This window comes from Larimichthys crocea, chromosome XXIV (assembly GCF_000972845.2).
Source record: "Larimichthys crocea isolate SSNF chromosome XXIV, L_crocea_2.0, whole genome shotgun sequence".
NCBI lineage: Eukaryota > Metazoa > Chordata > Actinopteri > Sciaenidae > Larimichthys > Larimichthys crocea.
The window spans coordinates 17,830,868-17,857,051 of record NC_040034.1 but is presented as its reverse complement, the minus strand read 5'-3'; the positions used below and the strand labels follow the sequence as shown (position 1 = coordinate 17,857,051).

General features: G+C 39.0%; 1 protein-coding gene across 4 annotated transcripts in view; it reads right to left on the bottom strand.

Moving 5' to 3' along the window:
• Nucleotides 1–1,222: 1,222 nt before the first annotated feature.
• The window catches only part of LOC104924769 (CAP-Gly domain-containing linker protein 4), a 35,877-nt gene continuing 10,915 nt past the window's right edge, over nt 1,223–26,184 (bottom strand). For all 4 annotated transcript variants that reach the window (XM_010738222.3, XM_027274961.1, XM_027274960.1 and 1 more), the window contains exons 7-15: nt 24,035–24,283; nt 18,309–18,444; nt 17,895–18,026; nt 12,837–13,034; nt 12,258–12,392; nt 10,413–10,536; nt 3,882–3,946; nt 3,665–3,743; nt 1,223–3,347 (exon numbers count right to left, since the gene is read on the bottom strand). In XM_010738222.3, the coding sequence (XP_010736524.2) occupies nt 2,984–3,347; nt 3,665–3,743; nt 3,882–3,946; nt 10,413–10,536; nt 12,258–12,392; nt 12,837–13,034; nt 17,895–18,026; nt 18,309–18,444; nt 24,035–24,283 (1,482 nt within the window). In that variant the 3' untranslated portion in view covers nt 1,223–2,983. The remainder of the gene's footprint in view (nt 3,348–3,664; nt 3,744–3,881; nt 3,947–10,412; nt 10,537–12,257; nt 12,393–12,836; nt 13,035–17,894; nt 18,027–18,308; nt 18,445–24,034; nt 24,284–26,184) is intronic.

Below are 26,184 nucleotides of genomic sequence, written 5' to 3'. Positions count from 1 at the left end.
ATGATTACAGAGATGGGCAAATGAGCATTAAAATACTGTGCATTGACTATATAAATCCAATAAATATGGATTTAATTACATTAAACAATCTTTGGCAGATGTGAGGAACCGATATTTGTTTGGTTTTCAGGCATATTATTTTGTGCCAAGTTGAAGCTTTCAGAAGAGTTTCCCCGTTGTAATTATAACTTGGATGTTGTGAATGCTATTTAAAAGTTTGAAACTCTCAAGTACAATAACTGACATGACCTGAACATAATAGGTCAAACCCTAAATAGCCCCAAATAGCCCAGGGCAAAACCACGATTTAGCAATCTTTATATTTGCTCTTTATTCTCGAGTCACACATAAACCCAAACTTCAGGCAAACATCATTGAGGTTTAAGCAAATATATTCTGCAGGAGGCTCTAGTACTGCCCTCGCCCTGTCCATCAGCAATGTTATCTGATGTAAACAGTTTTCTCAGCTTCACTATCTGCTTCAAAACAGACAGGATGATTAATATGTTCATGTTAGAAAAAAAGTATGAGTGAAATAAGTAAAAAAGAGTCAAGGGTAAGTCTAGGTAAAATTGAGCATTTGATCATTTTGCATCAATTTTGCAGAAATGATTGCCTGATCAAACAAATGTTTGTGCATAGCTTTTTTTCATAAATAAGGCTACTGGTGCTCTGTTTGTGGTCACTGTTTTTTATGAGGTTTTTTAGGGAGTGATGAATGTTCTGGTGCTGCTGTTTTCACATCTGGTGTTCCTGCTGGAGCTTTTCTTATTTTCTTTTTGGTACCCCTTTGACTGTTTCATTTTATTCTCACCTTCAAATCAATCTGTTTGTCAGTAGTTTGACCCAGCAAACACCGCTCCCTGGATCTTTTTCCCCTGGTTTCGTTTCTCCTGTTTTGACCACAAAAAAAAAAGTGACAATAAGCATAGAAAAAAATGCTTACCGTTCAAACATCTATTTATTCCACAATCACGAAACAATGAAGTATGTCACCAGCCCTCAAACTTGAATTTGTGTGTCCAGGCCGGCAAACAATACAAATTCAGCAGCAGGCTTTTTCAGCTTCAGCTGAGAAGCACCCCAGTGGAATCAGATGGTAAGTGAACAAACATGTAACCATTTTAAAGTACTTGTGCCATTTCATTTTCAGTCCCTGATGAAAACTCTGCACGTCATGAAGAAAAAAAACAAAACACAAAATAGTCCCAAAAACATCAAATTAGAATAGAATATTTTATTTCTTTTTTACAAATACTGTTATTTCCCACAACATGTAAATGCATCAGACCAAATCCCTCTCACACACACTTCAAATATACGTATCAGGAATTTCATGAAAAAAAGAAAGAAAACTATCCTCTATTACCCACGAGGACGCAGCGTCGAAAGATGAATTTGAAATCACTCATGCTGAAATACAATTCAGATTTCAGATACATGAAAATACAGGAGTTTATTTCGAGAGGAGACTTGAAATGTGGAACACTAACAAATGCCACAGAAATGATCACAGAGATGGCCTTAATGCAAATGAGAGGCCATTTTCAAAGAAGAAAGTGTTGATTAAAATGTTTTAATAGAAATGAAAAAAGGCTGCATTTCAGACAACCTTGCTCTCTGAGCACTGCTGCTTTTCAATCACTGGCGCCCTGACAAGGCAGATCAATGAGAGAAGGCCATTCAGGATTCTGGGGCTACTGTTGTGGCCTACACGCCCTAATTGGATGGAACATGAGTATTTTACTGAATAGCTGGCCCGTTTTCCACATGGACAATCGATGGCTCGTTGCCCAGACGGCTCTTAATCAAATAGCAAACGCCATCCCCGAAACTTCTGGACAACTGCATATTTCCTGTGTCAAGCTGCTTTAATTAAGCGTCAGATACAATGATGCAGAGTCTAATCCTGGTCTTTAACAAATGTAATGATACCATACTGTAATGAAGCGCTGTCAGGTCTGATACAGCAGTTGCCATTTCAAACTACACAATCACATTCAAGGTTGTGAGAACTGAAAATGTGACATTATTGTGACAGCTCTGATGCTCAGAAGGAAAGAGGTTTGAAACCTCAACCCCGACACAAGTCAGGTTAATCTATATTTATCAAGGGAACCTTCAGTGTTTTTATTTAATAGACTGTGCACTTGAATTACATCATCACCTCAGCAACAGTCCACTAACCATAAGAGAATCATAGCCCAAAGGGGCAAGGTAGGATTTATGTCACCATACTAGATATAATCATCAATTATCTGTGGCAGAGACTGATGTACGTAGGAGAAAACCTCTGATGATGCAGGTGTTTTGTGACGGAAGCTGATACAGATCTAGGCTTAATTAAATCGTGCTCATTAATTTATAAACTGAGAATCCAGTTTTGACTCAACTTCCATCAATTATCTGTCCTATAAATCCCACGACGACCCTGGATAAAATATTCTCTTGTTTCAAAGTGCTCTTAATGAATACACACATGCACACGCGCGTATGACCACAAACACATGCACACTTTTGGTTAGAGAATAGGCTACATTACCACCTAAATTATCTGATAAAAATCTTTAGTTGCTGTGATCAAAATTAGCTTTGGGTATAGAAATAGTTTTCATGTGTGTGCACCCATACCACCCAGTTTATCTGATCTATCATATTTTTTTTGTCAGTGCAATCAGATTCAAAGTAGTGCAGCGTTTTATGTCCTATTAAGACTTTCCCTGCATCCAGCCAAGACAAATTCTAATAAGAATTTAAAGTGCTTTCTTTCCCTCCAACATTTTCCCAAAAATGAAATCTAGTAGTTTAAATTTGAACTATTAATAAGTGGTTTTATAACTCACACCACCTCAGGAAGAGCACAGAGGACTAACTATTTGAATGAGAAAATCATGTGCAATGCAGAAAAGAACAAGAAGTTTAAACTGAAAACCTTTGCTTTGAAGAAACCATTAGTCAAACATTTCCCCATTTCCCACAGTCCTCAGCTGTTTTCCTTCACCAGGCGAGAACCATTGATGCCACGGTAGGTGACACGGCTGGGACGAACCAAAACACCATGGCTGGGTCGACAGGTAAAGTAACGGCGGCCGCCCACAGAGCCATCATTCTTGCCCTTAGGGCTTCGAAGCTCCAGTCCAAGCCAAAGGCCAGGGGCAAAGTCCGCTGTGCCGAGGTAACGGATGAACGCCATCTCATTGGCACTAGTGAGCAGGACCTGCATGCCCACGTGGAGGCACACCTGTCCGTCAGAGCTGGGCAAGGGGCTGGACCCAGCCGTGCTCCCAGGAACACCGACACCGCCGCTGAGGGTGCTCCAGCGCCGACGGTGAGGAGTGGAACGACTCCTTTTTAGATGAATAGCACAGGGGAAAATGCAGCAAGGAAAGATTTATGAGAAAAGGTATGCAGCGTGAGAGGATATCTCAAAAGTAAGCAGGATATTCATGGCAGCTTAATGTTTGAGAAATTGATCTTCAATGCCGTGTTCTCTCTCATTATAACCACAATCATGCATTGGCTATTTAAAAAAGAGGAACCTTTGCTGACTAATACCGCTGCTTCTTATTAGTATTGATTCTGCCACTGCTGCAGGGGATTAGGATGAAGCTGAAAAGCTTGGGGAGGGTGAAATGTGAGTGCTGTTAGGAAAAGAGAGGCACACCTGGTAACAGGACTTCTTCTGCTCGTCTCCTTCGGGGTGGCGATGGCTGATGATGTGCTGAAACTGCGGCGGATTGTCCCTGCACAGTGAAATCACAAGAGTCAAGTACTCCCACACAGATTCTTACATGATAATGACTTCACGGCACTCGCAGCGTAATGAATGCAAAGACACATTTTGAATAAATCTCACAGGTAGCAATGAAGGCAGAGCTCACCACTGAAAGAATGACTGAGGTGTGAGGAGGAGAGCTCTGAGAGGCAATCAACAGATCCATGGATCCTGTGTGTGAAAAAAGGGAAAAAGCTTTGAGTGACAGTACACAGTTCGATGAACATTTAGGTATCCTCAGTGTGTTTTCATTGACCCAGAGTTTATTTCAATCAGACTTCACTTCATATAATCCAGAGATTAAAGAGAAAAATCAGCACATATCTGTAATAGTTGGCCTCCTCTCTGACAAAAGCACCAAGGGGGAAAAAAAAGACCATTTCTGCTGCTTGCACAAGAGCACCTGTTCCACTTATTGATGTTTTCTTAAGCCACTGTGTGGCTATAATAACATTAGGGCTCTGGCAGTCTCTCTCTAAATGGCTTCCGAATGTCAAGAAATGAGCAAAAGAGGAAAAAGGTGTTGGGTGAAGGGGTGCGAGTGGCGAGGTAGAGAAACAAAAATGGGTATGGAATAAGAAGAGCTGTTTGTTTCCCTAATGGGTTGTGATAGCCGCAGACAGGAGAAGAAGATAGAAGGAGAAACAAGTTGCAGGATGGAGAGAATGTAAGATTCTTCATTAGATGGAGGGAAGCCATGTGCTCAGATGAGCACAGTATGTGCCCCGGGGTTAATTAGGGGGGGGAAAAAAGGAGAGAGGCAAAGGACATGAATGGGGGACGGCAAAAGAACACAGGCTCTGAGTTTCCAAAAAGCAGCTTTTTATCTCATGGAGGACATAAACAGTGGATTTTTGGGTTTGAGAAAAACATCAGGGAAACGGGGAGAGCAGAGAAGATAGGAGATAAGAGATAAGAAGAGGAAACCTCTCCCTCGGATGATGAATCTGCATTGAGGTGAAGAACAAAGAGCAAAGGAAGGTGACAAGATTAATTAGACCTAGGTAGAAAGTTGGAATGTGTTAATTTAACTATCAATCCATCAAATCCTCTCCACTTAAAAATAAATTCACTCTCTACTTTAGATGTCAGCTGCTTTTTGCAACTTTAGTGGCTTTCATCCACTTACTGCACATTATACACTATGATTTGGGCATCGTGTTGGTAATGTGCCATTCAGTAGGAAAGATCCATTTTTTTTTGTGCAAGAAATGTGAAGTAGAAACAAAACAATGTCTGGCAGCGAATAATTTAGTGGCTTGTGAATATGTATGTCAGACAACAGTTTCCATATCCCCAGGATTAAATGATCTCCATAAATAGCCACCGTGGCACTTGATACGTCTGTTGAGTCAACACATTGTCTGTATAGTGTGCATGCTAAATCTGATGTGAGAAATAATGAGGCCTCAAGTGGAGTTCTCCTTTGTTCATGAATCGTTTCATCAGGTCAACACTGGCCTCATATGAGAGGGGTTCCTAAGTTTGCATAATGTAAGTGACAACAGGGCAAGGGAGGTTTATCTGTCTACACCAGGCAAAGACATCCAAATGCCACCAGAGAGTTACATCATTTGAGAAATCATCAAAAACTCTTTAATCTAAATTTTGAACTAAAAGATATGAAGATGCAAATCCGGCACCAAAGGAACGACTCAGCAAGCCGTCTTCTAAGATGGCCCCATGTTGTTGTTGATCTACTAGTTTAGCTATCCACACATTGACTGTCTTTGGTTTAGGGCATGGGGGGGGCAGGTGCTTGAAGTGGTAGTGGTAGTATGAGCTGCAGCTGTTTTTTTTTTTTTTAATACAGCCATCTTGTCTTTCTTTCTTAATTTCAGATGTGTGAAAGGATTTGCCCGTGGCGATCTCCCACTATTCAAACAATGGACTGGATTTTAAATCCTGACCTCAGAGTTCTGAAGCAGAGACACATCTTTTGAGACACTGAGCTCAAAGTCCAAACTAAAAACATCTTCAGCACCAAGGACACTAATGCTGTTTTTACTGTTATACAGCTTCAAACAGAGCTCGTTCAATAACAACTCATGTATCTTATCATGCTATGAGTATAGTTTTGTATAAAACGTGGTTATAAAGTTTCTGTTAGTACTGTACTGCTTCATGTAGCTTATCACACACAAGTTTCACATCCAACTCTTAAAAAAAAAATCACTACATATGTAAACTGTTGTCTATTGTTTATGATATGCATGTGTGTGTAAACTGTCATGCGTGTGCATATATCCAGGGTGGGTCTGCTGAAAATGTGTTTGTGTACACATGACTGGATCCGCACTAGTCTTGAGACCAGACAAAGCTGCAAACTCATCTTTCATTTGAGAATTAGTCACACACACGTCTGACATGCATGTTACCATTCCTATAATACATCACCATGTATGTTCTGGATAAACACACATATTGTACTACAATAGGTAACAACAACTCTGTATGAGGCAACACGAGTTAGAGTCATATTATGAAAAGTTTTATTTTGTTACTGTGTTGAAGAACATTAAAATACCAAAACATGTACAGACAGGGACCAACTGAAATGACATGAATCCCACACCTCAACCTAGTTGCACACTGATGGGAGCTTTTGGAGCAATGAGCTCTACACCAATAGACTTGGAGAATATATGCTAAGAGTGTATGTGTTTCCTTCAGTGTGTAGCCCAGCTGTGTTACAGACACAACCACTCCAGCTGACGACAGCTATTGGGGGGCAAAATCTCTGCAACAGTATGATTAATAAGAAAGGAAGGCAGGCAAAGTGCAAACGGTAGATTTACTTAATTGCCTGTTTTACATTTCTACATCTATAATAGGGCTCCAATATTGCCCACTGCAGCATTGTTTTTTTTAATGAATTGACAGTACAATATACACTGAAGCAGTAACTCAGAAACACTAAAAGAAATATATAGGTTTACGAAGATAGAAACATCCACAGTCTGCTTAAGTACCATTACATTCTAATTTGTGTGTCTTGGAGTCGCATCCGCATGAAAGCAAAATGACAATAAATGTACAAAATCAAATATCTCATTTATTTGAATAATAAAAAAAAAAAACTTCATATTTCCATCAGTTTAAATTGCAATGTTCAATAATACAATACATGTCTTACCAAATCAAGAAACATTTTGAGAACACTCCACGCTATCACAACTTTCTAAAACCCGTCACGGCTGAGACACATATACATCATTATTAAACTCATCACAGCTGTGTACACACCTGCACCCAAGTGAAATGTAGGTAACTGAAGTTTCTCTGCTTCTTGGTTCTGCGTGCTGTTTACTGTAATTATATGTCTAGTTAGGAAATAGACTAGCTTGAATGCCTGACCCAAACAGAATGCACACATCACAGAGCCTTGTAACTACAGAAACATCTACTACTACAAGAGGCTTCATATTTACCGTTCGGAAATAAAATAATAATTAGCCTTTTTCTCCAACAACATCAATAAGAATATCAACAGTTCTCACGCCTCGTTCACCACTGCTGAGAAGCTAACTAATCCCCCAACATTTTTGCATCTTTTTGCATTTTCTTGCTGAAATTTGTTTTTAATATTTTAGAGTGGCCATTAAGTTCCTCCATATCAAACAATGGAACCAAAACCGTTGTTGCACAGAAACAATTTGGTCAGACATTCAACATTCAACAATACTAAAACTCTGGAGGAAATAGTGAGGCTTCTAAATTCATCCACATGCTGTTCTGACACTCTGCCAAACAGCTTTTACAAAAATGATTTCAGCTGCATACAAATGAATGTCCTAAAAACTGCCTATGGCTGACTCGTTTCAGGCATTTTTCCAAAATCACTGAAAAACTGGGGTTGTTAAGCCTCTTCTAAAGAAAGGCAACCCCTTCAATATTGAATTATTACAGACCCAGCTCTAATCTTCCTTCATTGGAAAAAGAATATTGAGAAAGCTGCTTTGATTCAACTCAATAACCTTTTAAATATAAATAACCTTTTGGATAGATTTAGATTTTCATTCTGAATACTGATTCAGGTGAGACATCATTTTTTACCAATATGCACTGAGCCTAGATACTGGACCAAAAAATACTGCTGCAGACTCAAAATGTGGGCACAGTCCTCAGCTGGTTCAGATCATACCTGGGATTTGAGCACCCGAAATAAAGAATTTGAGAAGACAGAACTGTGATGTGTTTGTGGGAAAGAAAAAAAATGTACAAGTTTCCAACTGCTAGTATTTTTTCTGTGGCTTCAAATTTACAGATACAACTATAAATTCAACTTTCACAAGATCTCAGTTGTTTTGCCCCAATAATACCTTCACACAGAGACGATGTTGGTGCCACTGGTTATCATACAGCTGAGGGGATCACCATGACGTGGAGTCCTCCAGGCCAGTACCCGATTTGAATGTCATTCTAATGCTTTTCTTTGCCCATGTAAAGCACTTTCAATTGCCAGTGTGCCATGTACCAAAGCTGCCCTATTTTATAGAGGCTGATTAGACACTTGAAGACACAAGTGTACTTAAGCTGAGCAGATTTTTTGAAGAGAGCTCCTATCAGTCTGAAATAGTCTCTGTCATTCACCAACACTGCTTCAGTACACATTTATTAATCTCAAAATGTAAAATTTCAGTTGTCTTGAACTTAATTTTCACTCGTTCTACCAAAGAAAATATTCAGTGGCACCATTTAGTCTAATTCCAGTTAGATACGTTTTCATTTGAGATGTTTTACATTCATGTATCCAAAAAAAAAGAACTTGTCATTAAAAATGGGTCTATAACTAAAGTTACTAACATCCCTACTATATATTTTAAATTTTATTCAAAACTGTTCCTGCTGTACTGCACCAGGAACAATCTTCTTAACTTTTCATTGCAATATAAAACTTCAATCTTTTATTTTGTACTGCATTTTAAAACCCACATTACAGTGATGGAAGAACAAAATCGCTATAAAAGCTATTAAACTATTAAGATAAAAGCTGTCACCAAACGACTGAACTATGTCATATGACTGTCTAGAAATAGAAATATGACATGATGAGAAAAGAAATGAAAAAAACAATGATATGAGGATTGGTTGTGAATTCACCTTGGCTGACAGCCAGTCTATATTTTGGCCAGATGAAACATGAATATATTTACATCAGAAGCAGATGCTTTGAAAGATGCTGCTGAAGCCTTAAACCAACGTGCACAAAGTGTACACACGTACATCCACTCACAGCTGTGTACAGGACACAGGAGTCATAGCCGTATGCACATGACACAAATAAAATAAGGATACTTAGCGTATGTAGCGAGCAGTATTGAGTAAAATGGAAGTATATTTGTCCTGTGAAATGCTGATGAGTGTATACAAGTGTTTCGTTTCTAGTTGTCCATTGCTATTTAGTTGTAATGTCAAAAAAATCAAAAACATCTGAAACAGTGAATCATGACAATTCACTAAATGGCAATTGTATAACTTAAAATTATGTTGTAATGGAGAACTGTTTGTCGAGATGTTATGGTTGCCTTTTTTAAACAGCTCATGTGGTGTGCCCCAGGGCTCCATTCATGGACTGCTATCATTCCTCATTTATATAATGATATAATATAATATAATTATATAATAATGAAACATATCATCTCCCATAATGTTTGCAGATGATACAACCTAACTTTCAGTCAGTGATGAAATGATTTATGGGTTTCCAGATTAGTTCAAAGCAAATAAACTGTCTCTGAGGATTACAAAATCTAACTTCATCATTTTCACTGGCAAAAAGACATAATGTAAAAACTCAAAGATCTCAATTGAGAATTATGAAAGGCCTCGAGTCTGAGCAACTAAATTCCTTGGAATAACTGACAAGAACTTGAGCTGGTGGGAGCACGTTGATCAGTTCAGTAAAAAAGTAATTAAATCTATTGGTATGTTAACATTGCCTTCATGCCTTATTATTCTTTTATCTATTCATATTTATGCTTGTCATGAATCTCAACTCAAACCCAAATATTTGTTCCCCTCTGGCAGAAAGACAAAATGCATGCATGTAGTGGGACATACCACTATATTTGCATCAATTAAAAAACACTACTGAGTACCTTAAGGCAAATGCATGCAACATTTCAACATATTCCCTGCTGTACAAATACTATTTCTTCTAACCTAAACAAATGACCTACACATATTAATTATCCAAAATCCATATTTAAAAGCAGAGTTGATGGCATCTGGCTCATAACTAGGTGCCACATTAAATTGAGGAGTCATGCTGGACGAGGGCCCCGGGCTTCACGTTTGACAACTCGGACTCTCTTTAATCACAAGTATGGAGGAGAGCTTTTTCCCACAGAGGGCAAAATCAAACATGTCAACACTTGCACAAATGACACTGTCAAAAGGAGCTCATTAGTGCCATCTGATATATTGACGAGGGCGATGAAATACAACCTTAGGGTTTTCATGGCACACTGTCAAATTCCTCAAAAATCTGCTCAAACTTTTTAAGGATTTATTAAAAATACTTGTTTGACAAATCTGTTTTTGCTTTGTTGAATGACCACTGGCAAAAACCCAATGGGACCATTAGTCTTTTGTGATAATATAAGCCACCTTAAAAAAAAGGACCTGCACTCACCTTTGTACACGAGATGGTGGAGCAAAGACACCATGTTTTGGTGGGCAGCTGAAGTACCTCACTCCTCCCACTGATCCATCATTTTTACCGCTTGGCTTGTCCAGTTTAATGCCCAACCAGAGTCCTGCAGACATAAAGAGAGACCAGAAATAATGGAATCATTGACGGATGATCACATATCCAATGACTTAAGAGATCCACCTTAAAAAAGATTTAGGTCCTGAGTAAAGAGAATAGTCGTTTAATGTTCTGCAAACATTGGATGTGTTATCATTAACTTGACAGTTATGTTGTGGATTGACGAGCTAAACTGTACACAGAAGAGCAATCAGCTGTTGACTGATTTAGCCTTACATTGGTGTTACATTATTAGAAAGCCCTCTGGAAAATTATCCTTCTTGCAATTTGTAGTGATACATTAAAGTTTCAGATTGTGTATAATATATGTGTATAAATTATTAACACAAAAGAAAACATCCAAGTTTCCCCCTATTTGGTGTTTGGTCTATGACAGAGCCAACTTAGCCAATGTTTTGCTATACAGCATTCCCTCTGTCATTTATCCACAATATGAAGCAGAGAGTGAGTTTAAAGCATCCCCCTTCTTTCTCTCTATGACCTTACAACACCTTGCATGTGCCACACAAGTAAATAAAGAAAATGACAGTGTAAAAATAAGTAAATTAGTTTTAGGCCCAGATTTTAATTGGATTTTACTCAGCAGCAGCTTTCTCATATCTTATTTCTCCAAATATCTTCCATACAACTAAAAGGTTTGCAACCGCAATGACATATGAGACATTGTAATGCAGCTCATGCAAGCAGAAAAACGGGAGCTTAATAGAGCTATCACTTTCTCCACATGTGCATGATTGGACAATTATAATACTGCTCAGAAGTTGTACCAAAATGAAAAGTATGCCAACCAAAGGCAAATTTTACATTTAGAGACAAAACTGAAAATGAAAAACTTAAATATTAACATTTTCACAAAGTCTTTCTTGTTAAGTTAATAGTCAACCATATTAACTTTGACGTGTCTTCTTTTATCTATTAAATTAATCAGAAGCTTATATTAACCTAAGCTGCCCAATCAGCATAATTCATCATCACTGTTTGCTGTCCAATTAAAAAAAAACAAAAAACAGAATGCATTAAGATAAGATTTAATAGAATAGATTAAAGAAAATTGTAGCAACAAATCTTCAATGTCTTATTATTATGAGAAAGGATTTGTTTTTAATGCACCATATAATCAACACTGAAACACTGATGCAGGGAGTATTAGTTTAGTTCCCTTGGAGCCCCAAATAATGGTCCAACAATAAACACATTTATTGTTGTATGCTAGTAAACAAAGGTCAAACTTTTCATATAGTCAACTGTAACACCATTCATTGGCCAGTCTATTGAACCAGTGTCTGTGCTAGATGTTAAATATGAAATGATCATTTAATTTGTTTAACTGTGGGGGTTTCAGTTCTAATTATGAACAACCCAACTGGCCATAAGGCTATGAGACACCATGACGTCTATGTTAATTTAATGCAGGAAATTCCTTTCAAATTAAACTTTAGGGGTCATTTCAACATGCATGTGCACATTATAGTCACATTTAAAATAATCCAATATACCACAATTTACTATGTGAACAAGCTGATGTTTTCGTGGAAATGAGGCTGAATAACATCTTTGTCCTCATGATTCAAGCATGTGATTCAAGTGTCATTCAGACAACACTGCAGCCCCCAAATAAAGACTGGATTACTTATCCTAATATAAATTTTTAATGTGATATTGAAATGTTAAATCTTTGCAGAGAGAGCATCAATTTTAACAACTGACCTGGAGCAAAGCTGGTCTTTCCATAGAATTGGACTACACCAGTTCTCTGGCCTACCACCAGCACCCTCTCCCCCAGGCGCAGCTCGGGGCCCCCACACACAGAGCTGCTAGCTGAAGGGGTTCGGCTTCGATGAGCTGGGAGAGATGAAGAGTGTTTCACTACTGTGATTAGTACTGTCCCCACTTTGAATTCAGATCAGTATAATCAGGAGCAAATCCTAAAATAATAATCTTCATTAAGTCAGTGTTGGGACTCAATGTGTTATATTAATGCACTTCTTTTGATAACATCTTTTTTAACATAATTTTTTGGATAACTATTCTGCACATTTTAAATATTTTGCATACTGTGAATTTTTGCACATCCCCTGATGAATATTTTCCTGCACATTCCTACAAAAACTGTACAGCTCTTTTCATTTCATTAACATATTGTACATGTATCTTTTTTATATGTTATTGTCAGTACTTTGTAGTATTTTCTACTCAAAGTTAAATTTCTTGTATGTGAAAAGTAAAAACTTGGCAATAAATCTGATTCTGAGGACGACACAGTACATAACATATAATAATACAGACCTGCAACAGTAAGTGCAGCAGTATCAGGTGAAGAGCGGAGTGGAGCTGGTGAGGGCGTGGTCCTGGGACTCGGGGAAACACGCTGCCTTCGCGGCCTGGCAGGTACACGTTGCCTTGGTAGCGGCCGAGGTCGGGCACCTGGCCCATGCCGTGAGTCCAGTGAAGAGGACGAAGAGGAGAGAGAGCGAGAGAGAACACCTGTGGTGAAAAGGACACAGAGGAATGACTAAGAGGAAACACGTAATTTAAAGAGTCGAGAGTTAATTAATAATATGTATTTCTGTGAAGGCAGCGACTTTGCCAGCTACACATCATTCAAAAAAGGTGCATTAAATAGGCTCCACTGGGACACTAGTTGTGAATCCATTCTGCTGTCAAAAAATCACACAACACAAACTGTGTGCCTCTCCTCTTAATACTGAACCCACCATCCATCCATCCAGGCTTATATCACGGCCTAATTTCTTCAAAATAATAAAGCTCAGCCTTTTATTTCATTTTTCCATTTTATTCTTCTGAATGTGACAGTGCCTACAGCACTCAGATCCAGACAATTACCACTGTGTTTCTTTTTAGAAATTCAAGCAGCTGTGTCACATAATTTTAAAGGCGGCACAAATCAAGTGAGCTCAATCTTTTACAGTGGTGGTTGTCCTGTTACTGAGATTCAACTAATGGCCAACATGCCAATCCCCTCTCAACTTGAGGGAATGAAATGGAGGAAGGCGCACCCAATTTCACTCTTAAGAAGCCATTTGGACACAGGACCTCATTAAGTTTTTTAACTTTCATAGACCTTCATAGGCTATAAGTTCATTAAGCGGCCAACTCATAGGGGCTAATTGATTCAATCTGTGCCAAAGTGCTTTAAGACAGCTACACAAAAATTGGACAGTGATGGGCAAAAACTTTTGCCAAGAAGAAAAGTTGTTTCCAATAGTAAGCCTTAGCTAATGAGCCGTGAAGAGAGGACAGCAATGCACAGAGATACCAGTTAGAGAGAAATGACAGAGTCAGCAACTTTGAGCTAATCGATCCCTCACTGCCTTAATTGATCACAGGACTTCACAAGCATATTGTAATTTCAGGTTAAGGAAAATAACTACTTATGCTTAATACTCAGAGCCGTTTTTGCACATCTAAATGCTTCACTTGTAAATGCAGCATTAATGGATAGACATGGTTTATCCAAATATGACAGTCAGATCCATTAAATTCAGCACTTCTTTTGAAAACTACCCACAGATGGATTATGATGTTGGATTCAAGTATTAAGGTGCACTAATTATCAGAGACAGGTGATGATTAGGAGTGTGTGGATTTGAACAATTTCCACAGGTTTAGAGACAAATTACACTAAATACTGAACGTCACTCCCACATCTTGTTCCCTGATACAGAGCACATTGGAGCCCACGCGGATGTGACTGCAGTACCTGTCCTTGTCACTGAGGCGTCTCCCTCTGTGCCCTGATTGGGACCAGGTGGACTTTTTTGATTATCAGCGTTTTTTTTAACAGATGGAGATAAACCTTTACACACACACACACACACACACACACACACACACACACACAGAAAAGAGACAGTGACTACTTTTCAACAGAGATCAATATTCATCTTAGCAACACAAATTAAGTGCTCCGTTTAGCAGATGACATAGATAATGTAACATCAAAGTTAATGTTTTGTCACCAAAGAATCTAAATATAAGTTTTTTATAACTTAAGCTGTCACTTGAAGTCTGAAATAGGATATTTCATTTCTACCACTGAATATTATGAACGTAGGCGGAGTGGTTTGGATGTTAATACAATATGCAGAAAGACAGTTTATATGGTTCATCGAGTTTGGAGAAGAAGAGTATAACAAACAAGAAACTAAGAAGACACTCAGCGTAGAGTTAAAGGCAGAGACAGAAAATCTACACTGAAAAGATAAAACAGTGAAGAAATGCAAATAAAGGGCAGCGTGACATTGTCAAATAGCAATGAAACAAGAATTACTGAAAGGCAATTTTTCTTGATTGAACTAAGACTGTCTCTCTTACGCCAACACACAATAAAAACACTTATATATGCTGAGACAAGCAGTTACACCCACACAAAGGCCCAAATGACAGAGATTACAAAAGAAAAACTTCAAAAGGAATCTTGGTACCAGCTCAAATACAATGAGAAATAACATTTCTTCCAGAAGTAAACATAATTACTTTCTTTAACTAGTTTATAGCTCCAACTCTTAACAACTTCAAGCTTGTTAATATAGTTTGCTGACTTGAATCAAATCTACCATAAAACTGACAAAAGCCTTTTAGAGTCTGTTTTTTAATAAGCAATAAAATCAACATCCATGTATCTGAACAGATTTAAGAAAAAATTAATCATCTCTCTGAATGACTACATAAATCTGCCACATTAACTGTGCCACCTAACTTTAAACTTATTGTGCTGTTGAATCTCAAATCAGCCTGGTATTCATTGATTGCCATTTCAGTTCACATTTAGAAAGAGCTGGGAAACATTCCCCTCAGAGGCAGCGTTGTGTCTTTCCCTTGAACTCCAAAGAGGAGACTACATTTCAACTCAGAATACCAAACATTTCTTGTCACTTGACCTTTAGCTTGCAGGGACCTCCTGGCTCTATCTTTCCCTTCCACATACTGATGTTTGCTTCAAGTGACAGACTGCAGCACAGACCGAGGCTTTCTGAATCAAGCAGTGGTGCTTTGTGAGCACTGTCTATGTTTCCAACGCCCTTTGAGGCCCCAGCTACAGTTGACACACTCTAATAGGGGCCAGTCTGGCATTCTGCTGTGTCTGTCTCCCCTGGTTAGCGAGACGGGACAGATCCACAATGACTCATCCAATCTATACATACACACAGAGGAGAGTGATGAGCTCTGTCGATCCAGTGGGACGCTGTAACACAGGTGGCTAAAGAGGCTGGGCTGTAAATGGCTGACAAAGGCCCTGAAAAGTGTTTGGTCATAAATTAGTCTGGTTCCTGGGTTGTATAGAGGTACTGACACACACGCCCTCACATGCATTGCATATCACACTCACATACACCTTGTGATGAATGGCTGCCAGGCTATTCAGCCCCTGTATGCCCTAGTTATTAAACCCTGTTTAATTGGACTATCAATCACCCAAATCCATAGGCCACACTGAGGTCTGCTATTCCAGTCACGTCCAGATCAAGGGGCCTTCAAAACCTTTGACTATTACACCACCACACTGTAAACCCAAGAGGGAGCAAGAACCACAAAAATCTACAATGACAAGGTTTCTACAATGTTCTGAGGTAACTGGATTACATTACGAGATGACATTAGACAGTCAGCTGAGGATATGGGCATCCAAGGACTTCCAGCACAAGGTCTTGTCAGCAGACTAATTTATGCATTGTCCTTTGGCACTAGTGCATAATCCACTTTTCAAAGCATTCGAGGAAGATTAATATAAAAGCCCAGATGCAATGAATCTTGCAATGCAGTGACATGGACCATACAGGCAAGAAAAGTTGAGAATGCCTCTTTTTGGCACAAAAGAGTCAGCTGGAGTTGTGATGCAACTGTTGGCCTTATCTGGACACTGTGGAGTGACTCAGTCCCTCCATAGTGGGCTAAAAGCCCATTGTGTCAGCAGGAAAAATGCACAGGCATCCGTTTAGGTATCTAGAACGATCATGTTCCCACAATTATTAATAAAGCCTTTTTTTTTATTACATCAGACACATTTCCTTTTACTATATGTAATTCTCATGGTTACATATTTGATAAAATAGATAGAAACATAGTCCGTTTACATTCGATGGACATGTAAATTAAATACAAACACATAGCATAGCATGGGTTTCCACACATATTACTGAATACTGTCACTGTTCCCCAATCAGTTAGTTATTAGTCAGTTTGTGCAGACAACAATGTCCCTCTTTTAGACCAAAAACCACCTCTTGGCTTGGTGGAGTAGTCTAGTGGCGAGTTAACAATGATTCAGTATCACAAGCAGGGTTGATCTTCTCTTACCATAAACTGAATGTCAAAAAAAACATTTAGTTGCACAGAGAGCAGATTACATATGATATTTAGAGAATGGGATTGTAATTTTAGACCATTGATTTCAGGAGGGTTTGTCTTGCCCTGGATCCTCCACACCTCGAACTGTGCAATTAACTCAAGGTGTATTGTACTGAAAATTCCCACACTGCACAACAATAATACCCATGAGGAAATTAAAAACAGCCTAATATCTCATTTTACTGATGACATTAGTTAAATAGCAGAGAGAGGGGTGGTTAAGGACTACTAGAATAGCACACAGGATGTGGGCACTGCTGTAATCAAGTTAGTGGAGAATTGAGGTCCATTACCACCAACACTTATTCTGTAATGTTGAATGATGCTAGTACTCTAAGCGTATGTCCCAAACCTCCTAAAGTGAGAACATTTGAAGAATTATTTCTTCAACTAGCAGCCAATATTAGAAAGCCATTAATCAGACTAATATTGTTACTCCAGAATCTTCTATGAGTTTCTATGAGATTGGTGCTGTTCTTTTCTTGTTCATTTTTTTATATGATATGTGGTCTCTAATAATGTATCCACTGGTCTCCCCCAGGGGACGGTACATGAGATTACCGGTGGCATGATGAAACAGTTGCCCCTGTGACATCTTTTTCACTTGTGTTAACAAAAGTTCACTCATTTTTTACACTCCGGGCCATACAGGCTATTTAGCTTCTTTTATGTGATGACTTGATTTCAAGTCTTTTTTCTTTTAATTAACACAGTACTCTATGGCATAACTCCTCAGGCAAACTCATTCTTCCAAAAACATCTGACCTGTGATGTTTAGTCAACCTGACTGAACCTGAGCACAGCTTGAATCACAGCTCCACCTGGCTACGTTCTGCCAGGTGCAGCAGTGCTCAACCAACCATGACGCATTATATGGATCTTTTTTTACATCTCGACTGAATACTAAACGTCTGAGGCAGACTTTTTTTAAGCAGCAATGTTGCTGAAGCGTTGGTGAGCTGTTTGCAACTTTACCTGTGTTGATCTTGGAGGTGATGCGGGACAGGTCAATGCGTCGAGGGGGGCGTATGGGTGTAGACGTCTTTGTGGTGATGGTTTTATGTCTTTCCAATGGTTTGCTGATCTTAGAGAGGGGAGCAAAGATTCCTGAGAAAAAAGCATTAGAGAGAAGTTGTAACTGTAAATCAGATGATCAAAAATCATAAATAAATGACCAGACATATTGTATATGTTAATTCTAATAAATTAAATTTACTGACAATTGACAAAAACAAAAAAAACAAAAAAAACAATCCAATTTCCTGTGATTTAAAACCCTGATTGGACCAATTTAGTCTTATAAAGTCAATAATGGTAGAAGTAATTGATTCAAGTGGTGGGTGAGTCACTGCATTGGATCTTTAAGTGCTGGGCTGTGACATAACCTACCATGTTTCATTCGACAGGTGAAATACTGAACCCCTGCTACTGAGCCATCGTTCTTCCCCTCTGGTTTGTCCAGCTCCACTCCGGCCCAGAGGCCTCCAGAGAACTCAGTGCTGCCGCAGAATCGCAAGGTTCCGACCTGCGTGCACACAATCAAATACCACAAATATAAACGATGTGCCAAATGAATCAAAATCTAAACGAGACGTGCAGCAAAAGAACTGGTCAACGCACTGAGCGGCGTATGAAATCATTGTCAAGGGCAGGACCCCTACCCGAGACTCAACAACATTTTGATGAGTCTATGTTTACTGAAGCAGCGGAGAAGAAAAACAATTAAAAACGGGAAAATAAAGATCAACACATTATACCGTGCCAGAACGTGCAGGAAAGATAACACTTTTGATTAGTCAATCTCTACAACTCAGCGCACTGTGATTCTGTTCTCAGTGTGGCACTATCTAAAACTATTAATGACACTTTCTTTCAGTGAAAATGGTCGACTGGTCTAGAATTTTTATTTTCTTATCATCTACGTACATGTTTTCATCAATGTTTGTGCCATACAGCAAGGGCACATCACAGACTACACCCACACACACAAAAAAAAATTCTTAAGATGTATTAGGAAATTAAGGGACCTAACTAGATAGTACGAACTGGGAATTGTAATGATCAGCTGTTTTCATTCAACATTACTGTGGGATTAATGAAACAAACTGAGTAAAAACTGACACTGTTGTTTTGTTGGACAAGTTGTCATTAAAATCCAAGCTCATGATGGCTTGCAGTTTGCCTTCACTTTGCTAAATGGGGAGTAATGGACGACCATATCTGCTCTCAGTCCAGGTGGACTAGTCATACAGTACAATGTTAATGATGAACAGTACGATGGTCAACAGATGTAAAACTGTTTCCTTCCTACTGCTTCTCAGAACTCACCATGTAAAAACGCAGATGTGTTTGGAAAGTCTTCTAGCTTGCTGCGTGCATTAAACTGCTGTGCAAGTCTTAGCAGTTAGGCTAATGCAGAACTAATGGCGAGCAACAGGCCACCTCCACACCTACACAGTGGCACCAATAACATCATTTGCATGAACAGTTCACCTTCTACCCACACTTTACTGCCTTTGACTTGTTGTTTGGTATATGTGAAAAGGCTGTGTTTACGTTGACAGGGAGGTGAAGCAGATTAAACTGATTAGTTGGTTTCAAGTTTAAAAACTTCTTCACCATGTTATCTCTTATGGCCTTAAATTCAATAAAACTTTACAATTTTAAGGGTCCTATTCAAATGTAATAAACCCTTCAGCCCTGAGAGAAGAAAAAAGGCACCCTGATCTAATAAGAGTCATTTGTCAAGATCTCTGTCATAAAAAAGGAATTATTTTAGAATGATTACATTTTTTTTTAATGCCACAGGGTCAAGGGAATCAAAACACTGTGTTCCACAGTACCACTGCACAGTAGCTGTAACTAATTTGTTTTTCGGCAAACTTGTGGGAATAAGAACACATGAAATTGAACCGAGATTACTTGTAAAATTGTAGTTTAACTTTCAGGGGCTGATCAAGTTGACATTTCCAGACTGGCAGCGCTGGGGTAATATTCAGAAAAGCAGCATGAATAAGGTTCACGAGGTAGCAGTCCCAAAATACTGCGAGAGGAAACTGAACAAATCAGCGAAAAATGTTTCATAATATGACGATCACCATGTAATAATATTCCAATCCATGGGACATTAAGTGTACATTTTTCTTTTGGCATTTCTCTCATAGTCCTCATGCTACATGCTTACAGCACAGGCACAAAGGAATATACTGAATACTCTATACCAGTGTGTGACAACACAAAGTGTTACAGTAGTACCAAAAGTAGTAAGTTTGTTTGTTGTGTTGGTAGAACGTATGTGGAAACAGCAGTTTTAAGACTAACAGAAAAGCTGCTCATTCATGTATAGAACAATAACAACAGTCACACATTGCATTGTTCTTACCTGTGCTGGTGCACAAGTGATAACATCTGATGCCACTATTTATCACATTATCTTGATGAAAAGTAAAAACAAACACAGATGGTGACACCGACAGGAGTTGGTGTTTCGTTTGAGTCACGTTAATTTCATGTATTTAGTAGAGACTGGAAATCAAGTCAGCTGCAACTGAGCAGGTACTCATGATGCTGAAGCACCGACTGCATCAGAGGAGTCTGGTTATTTTGTGCCAATGGCACAACAGTGGATGTCTCTTTCAACTGCTTTCACTTGTTGGACCACTGGGCAAATTTAGGGTGAGATGGGCCAATGCTGTCAGTCTGATGACTAAAGCCACACATCAGTCGAGGCCAGTGTTGCAAAATTTAAACCCCAAGTACAGACAGAAAGAACACTTTTCTGGGGTTTGTTTTGGAGCAGGATCACAGTGTAGCAAATGGTCAAAGTTGAACTGTGTCATGAACATAGAAAATTGTATTTGACCTATGGGGGTATCTCTCCACAGTTTTCAAAGCGTGCTTCTTGTCAAAAGGATTACATAGCCTTACACCACCACACTGAAGCTGGGTGGTTACTGTAGGTCAAACAGCCATACTAAAGTATTAAGAAGGAACTGGGCAAAAAATAATCAGTTTGAGGATGAATTTCTTTGCCTAGATTCAGGTAAGAGGTGGTTTAAAGTGCTGAAAGGAAAATTGCTGTAATTTCAAAAAAAAATTTAAAAAAAGTTGCCAGCAGCACAAGCTGAAGAAACACCTCTGTAATCAGGCCCACAAAAACATGTAGACTATTCAGCTACACTCTGTGATGCAGCCACAATGAATAAACTGACATTTGGACATGTATACATATTTAATATGAGGACTTTTTTCTGTTTGTGTATGACTGCTTCAGCCAACCAAACAAACCAAACCAACCAAAAGAGCTGCCAACTGTGCACACCATAGATTGTGTGATGTCCAATGAAATATTAAGTCTCAAAGAAGAGAATAAACCACAGGCAAAGAGGAAGATCATGAGCAAACTTCCAACATACTTACAGGATATTTAACCAAATCACAATGACGGTTGTATGAACTTGAAGATACTCAGATAAGTGTTAATGATATGCCAGAGTGAACTGTCAGACATAACCCTGAATGCTGGATGGATGCCAACAGGGTGTTGCTTAGCAACTGGAAACTATTTTCTTGGTTGAGGGCTGAAATAATTGTAGGAAAATTAGCCAAAGCTTCTGTCTTTGTTTAGTGTAAACCACTGCACAGCTGCATTGCACTGATGTGATGTGGCTACAGGCGTGAGGTTGATGGTGCATCAATCCCTTGGGTACATTATTACTTTACTGGCCATTTATGCTATGCACTTAAATTTTATGTGCCATTGCTATTACAGTAGGTGTTAAATAAACAGGTGTGAAATATATCAATTCAATCAATAATCCAAGGAAACAAGTTCAGTGCATTCTCTTCCAATTCTGAAAAGGGACATGGCAGGAATTCAACTCCAACCAGCATAAGCAAATAAAAATGTGCTCAGTGCCACTGAGTAACTGCTGTGTGTGCATTAGGGAATCTGCTCTCCTCCTGTAACGTCTCTGTAGTGATACAGAGAAAAACATTGCTAATGGGAAAATGTGATAACTGTAGAGACTTGGGTTGAATCCTCAGCTCGGATGCTTTTAGCTTGGCTCAAGTACTCTGGGTTTGCAGGATGGGAAGTTGGTGAGGGATCATGTTCTTGTCACTGCACTAGAGACTCATGCGGACTGTTTCTGGCTCCTGTGCAAAGGGGGGTGGATTGAAATCAAATTACACTCTCTACACTTAAGTCTCCCTGGTGGAAAGTCCTGGTAACAGTGCTGCCAATGTTTAAAGTTAGTGTGCAGCTCTGTAAAGAGTTAGTAGAATGTAATAATTGCTGTTTAACATTGATTATTTAGGTGCAGAAATGTCTCAATTCTAAGATGCATCACAATACAGACATGAAAGATCATGCTGCAACGTCACTCTATTGCACTGAATTGTGGACTTTAACAGAGCATTTTGGCTAATCAGCGTAACTTTTATATGTTTGGACATATGGTGTAAGGAGGCAGAGATCAACAGCAAGTGACAAAAAAAAAAGACACCCAGCATTTTGAAAGTGGACATCTGGGCAGATTTTGGATTTTATGGACCTACTGGGAACCCTGAAATGAACAAGATGGTGATCCAGGATGGGGCGGCAGTAGCTCAGTCTGTACGGATTTGGTTTGGGATCGGAGGGCGGCTGGTTCAAGTCCAGCATGCCCAACTAACCCCTAACTGCTCCCAGGGTGCAGCTATGTGTGGCTACCATTCACTCCACCATCTCTCTACATTTGCATGTCTATGAGCCCTTTGTTTGTGTGTGGTTGTATTTTGGGTGAAATCCATGTAAACTTGAGTGAAAAAGGAATTTCTATCAATGAAGTATTCTATTCTTTTTTTCAATGAATCTGAGGAACCACGCTGGGCTTTTACACCCCGAGCTGACGGCTGCAGCCATAAAGAATACAGCAAGCTCATTTAATCAGCCAAGAATTGAGGAGGTGCTGTCAACTTTGCCATCCAACTCAAGGAGGAAGGAGAATCATTTTTATGTTCTGAGGTGGGTTGAAAAGATGCTGCTTATATATTTTGGGAGGGAGTTTATCAATAGTGGGCTAAATCATTATTTAGTCTCTGAAAAAAAAAAAAATCTTCCTGCTAAGTGCACGCGCTAAAAATGAAATGCCCATTTTACAGGAGATGTGGGCTATTATGGGAACAAACAACATTGTGAAACATAGGATTCAATAATTAACCTCATTTGTTTATGAAGGTGTGTCTGGTAAAAGCTGTAATCCAGAGTTGTCCTGTCACTCAGCAGTCATCACATGTGAGCGTCCACCCTGTACCATGAAGGCATTATATGATCTGTGAAAAGATCTATCTTTCAGCCATTTTTATCAATTTATCACTAACAGGGTAAAGAAAATTAAAATTGACTGTCTATTTAAATATTGTGATGTTGGTCAGCATGCATTCTTATTTTACATTGAAACGGAACATCTTTAAAACATGAAATTCGAAAAATGTGAAAACAAAAAAAGTACCCCTGAGGGTTTTTCAGGATTTGTTATCTGAGCCATTTCAAATATAGTGTGAGCTGAGGAATTTAAGGTGTGCAGCAAAGATGTTTTTCATAAATATAAAACATAAAAGAATGTATTGAAATGACTTAATTATGAGTCAAGCAAATTCAGCCATCCAAAAGCAATGAGTGACACATCGGCTTAATTGAGAGTTTTATAGTGCATATAAACAGGTAACACAAAAAAAGGATCTCTTGTCTGGAGTTATAAAGCCAGCCCAATTGAATTGGGCATCTCCTGACCCATAGTTAGTTTTATATCCCTGACTGAAAGCATAGGCACATGTTTTTGACTGCAGCGTTCTATAAAGGAGCACTCACTCAGTGCTGCTTAAAGTTTCAGAGGTTTTCCCTGTGGCTGGATGAGTGTACGCTCATTTGAATTCAGCTGGTCATCGGGTCCTAATTAGAAAGTTGGGAAACATCCCTAAGTTGTACCATTTAAAGACATGAAAAATAAAAAGGGTGAATATGTCACAAGAATCTTGGAACAGCTTCAAGTCAGACTGAAAACGCTGCTGCTGAAATATTAATAAAGAGACTTAGAATTGTTCTTGCCTTTTGATAGTGACCTACCACACACCTTCTGTCCAGCAATCACGACACAGTCACCTAGTCGGATTCCCATGGTGGCGAGCTGTATCCTGGCCTTATCGGAAAGAGTAGGAAGGGACTGGGCTTGCAGTGTGAGGGGCAGAGGGGAGCTTGGTCTGGGTAAAGCCTGTCTTAGCAAAGTCCGGAGCTCTTTGGCCACGGCGGCTGCATCTGCCATCTCCAGGGGCATGTCGAGGGGGTCAGGCACCACGTCTGCTGGGCACTGCCCTTTTTCGTTCTGTAGGGAGCCACAAAGCACAGAAGAGTGATAAGATGGTTATAAATAAGATGTGAATTTCATCCAACAAATGTTTTTTTTTAATATCCCCCACATGCCAAATGATAGTGATATAAATGGTTAATACTGATAAATATAAAGTGCAGTACCAACGATTGATGACAGACGGCTAGGACATGAAATAATACCAAACTTTTTTCCATCCATTATCAAAACTGACCATAATCACTTCTATGGTGGATATGCTGGACTTAACAATCTTTAACCTTAACTCTTCTCCCAAAACAAACGCCTCCTAGCTCCACATTTCAAATCAGCTGATCAACAGGCACGCAACATGGAAGTTTAGTTAAGTGGCTCATCAGAGTCATAAGAGCTGAGACAGTCAGCAAGCCCAAGTGTTAGCAAAGACAGCTGGAGAGGTGATACAGACAAAGGGAGCTCATTATTTCATTACCAAGGCTTGTAATGTGCGCACCACTTAAGCTCCAACAATGGCTTGAATGAATGTGTTTGTGCTGCTGTGCAATTGTGCCTTTTGTGTGTAGTCCTTTTGAGACAGAATTCCACATGACTGGTTCAAGGTAAATGTTGAGCTTAATATTGAATTTCTTCTTCTTCTTCTTTTGTGATGTTCTACATACTCATCTCTTCATTTGTATTTTCAATGGACATGGTATTCAACTAAACAATCTTCTTTCACTTTAGGACCCTGAGGTAACACAATGTCAAGCTCTCATAGAGAACCATTCTTTTAAAACTGTCAGCCACAGACATGTGGAAAATAACTTTCCAACTACACAGCAGCCAATGTCCACAATAGCCGTTTTATTTATTTTTTTATCTATCCTTATAAAAATAAATGCCATGTAAGAACAACTCAATAACCATATTTGGACAACACAGCAGCAAACCTGCAAAACATCCCATCTTTGATAATGATAATGTTCAGTTTTGTCACACTGTGCCCAACAAGCGTCGAATATGCTCTGCTACAATTGACGCACATGATAAAGACTATGTGAAACATCTCTTAATACAATGCGATTCAAAATAGCAGTTGGTTTGTAGAAATAGGTACAGGAATAAAGTGGTAAATCAGTGTATCCTGACCACACATATTTTCCTGTGTCATGTTTAAATTTATACCAGGGAGTGAGCTAAGAAACAGATATGAAATTGGGAGGCAAAAACAGATGACTGATCGAACTAAAAACTAACAGATAAAACTGACTCTTCAAACATCTTGTAAGTTTTCAACAATGCTTGCAACAGCGGAAGCTCATGGGAGTTGTATCTGCCAGCGAAATATAATGGTGGGATGACTTCACTCTACCCACCAAAAATCTAGCACATACCAAACAGACTTGCAACAGTGGCTCACTTCAGATCTGGAACAATCAAGTACGCAATCCACTAGAAGCAACTTGCTACTAATAGAAAGTATGAGCAGTTGCTATAGGTACATAAGATGTGTGGTAAGGGAAGCGTGAAAGGCCAGTAGCATTTTTATTTTTCCACGCCTATAAAACTTTCCACTGCTAAAATCCAGGTTTGTTATGACGTATCTCTGCAGAGCCACAGCAGAGAAATATCAAATTAAACCTCTTCCAAGTCTGACCTTTACTCAAACGGAAAGAGATTTTAAACTGAATTCCTTGGATATGTTATTGTGCCTTATGGTCCAATGCCAGCCACTACTGATATTTTTTCAAATGCAAGTGACACAGTTTAGTGCAACAAAGTGAAGCATCCCAGTACATCGCAAATCAATGAATATACCTAGATGTATAATTAGCAGCAGAAGTGTCTGACAATGAAGCATTTCACACTGTTTTTTCACTAAACTACATATTCTACTGAACTTTAGAAAGACTGTGGCTTTGCATGTTCCAGCCAAC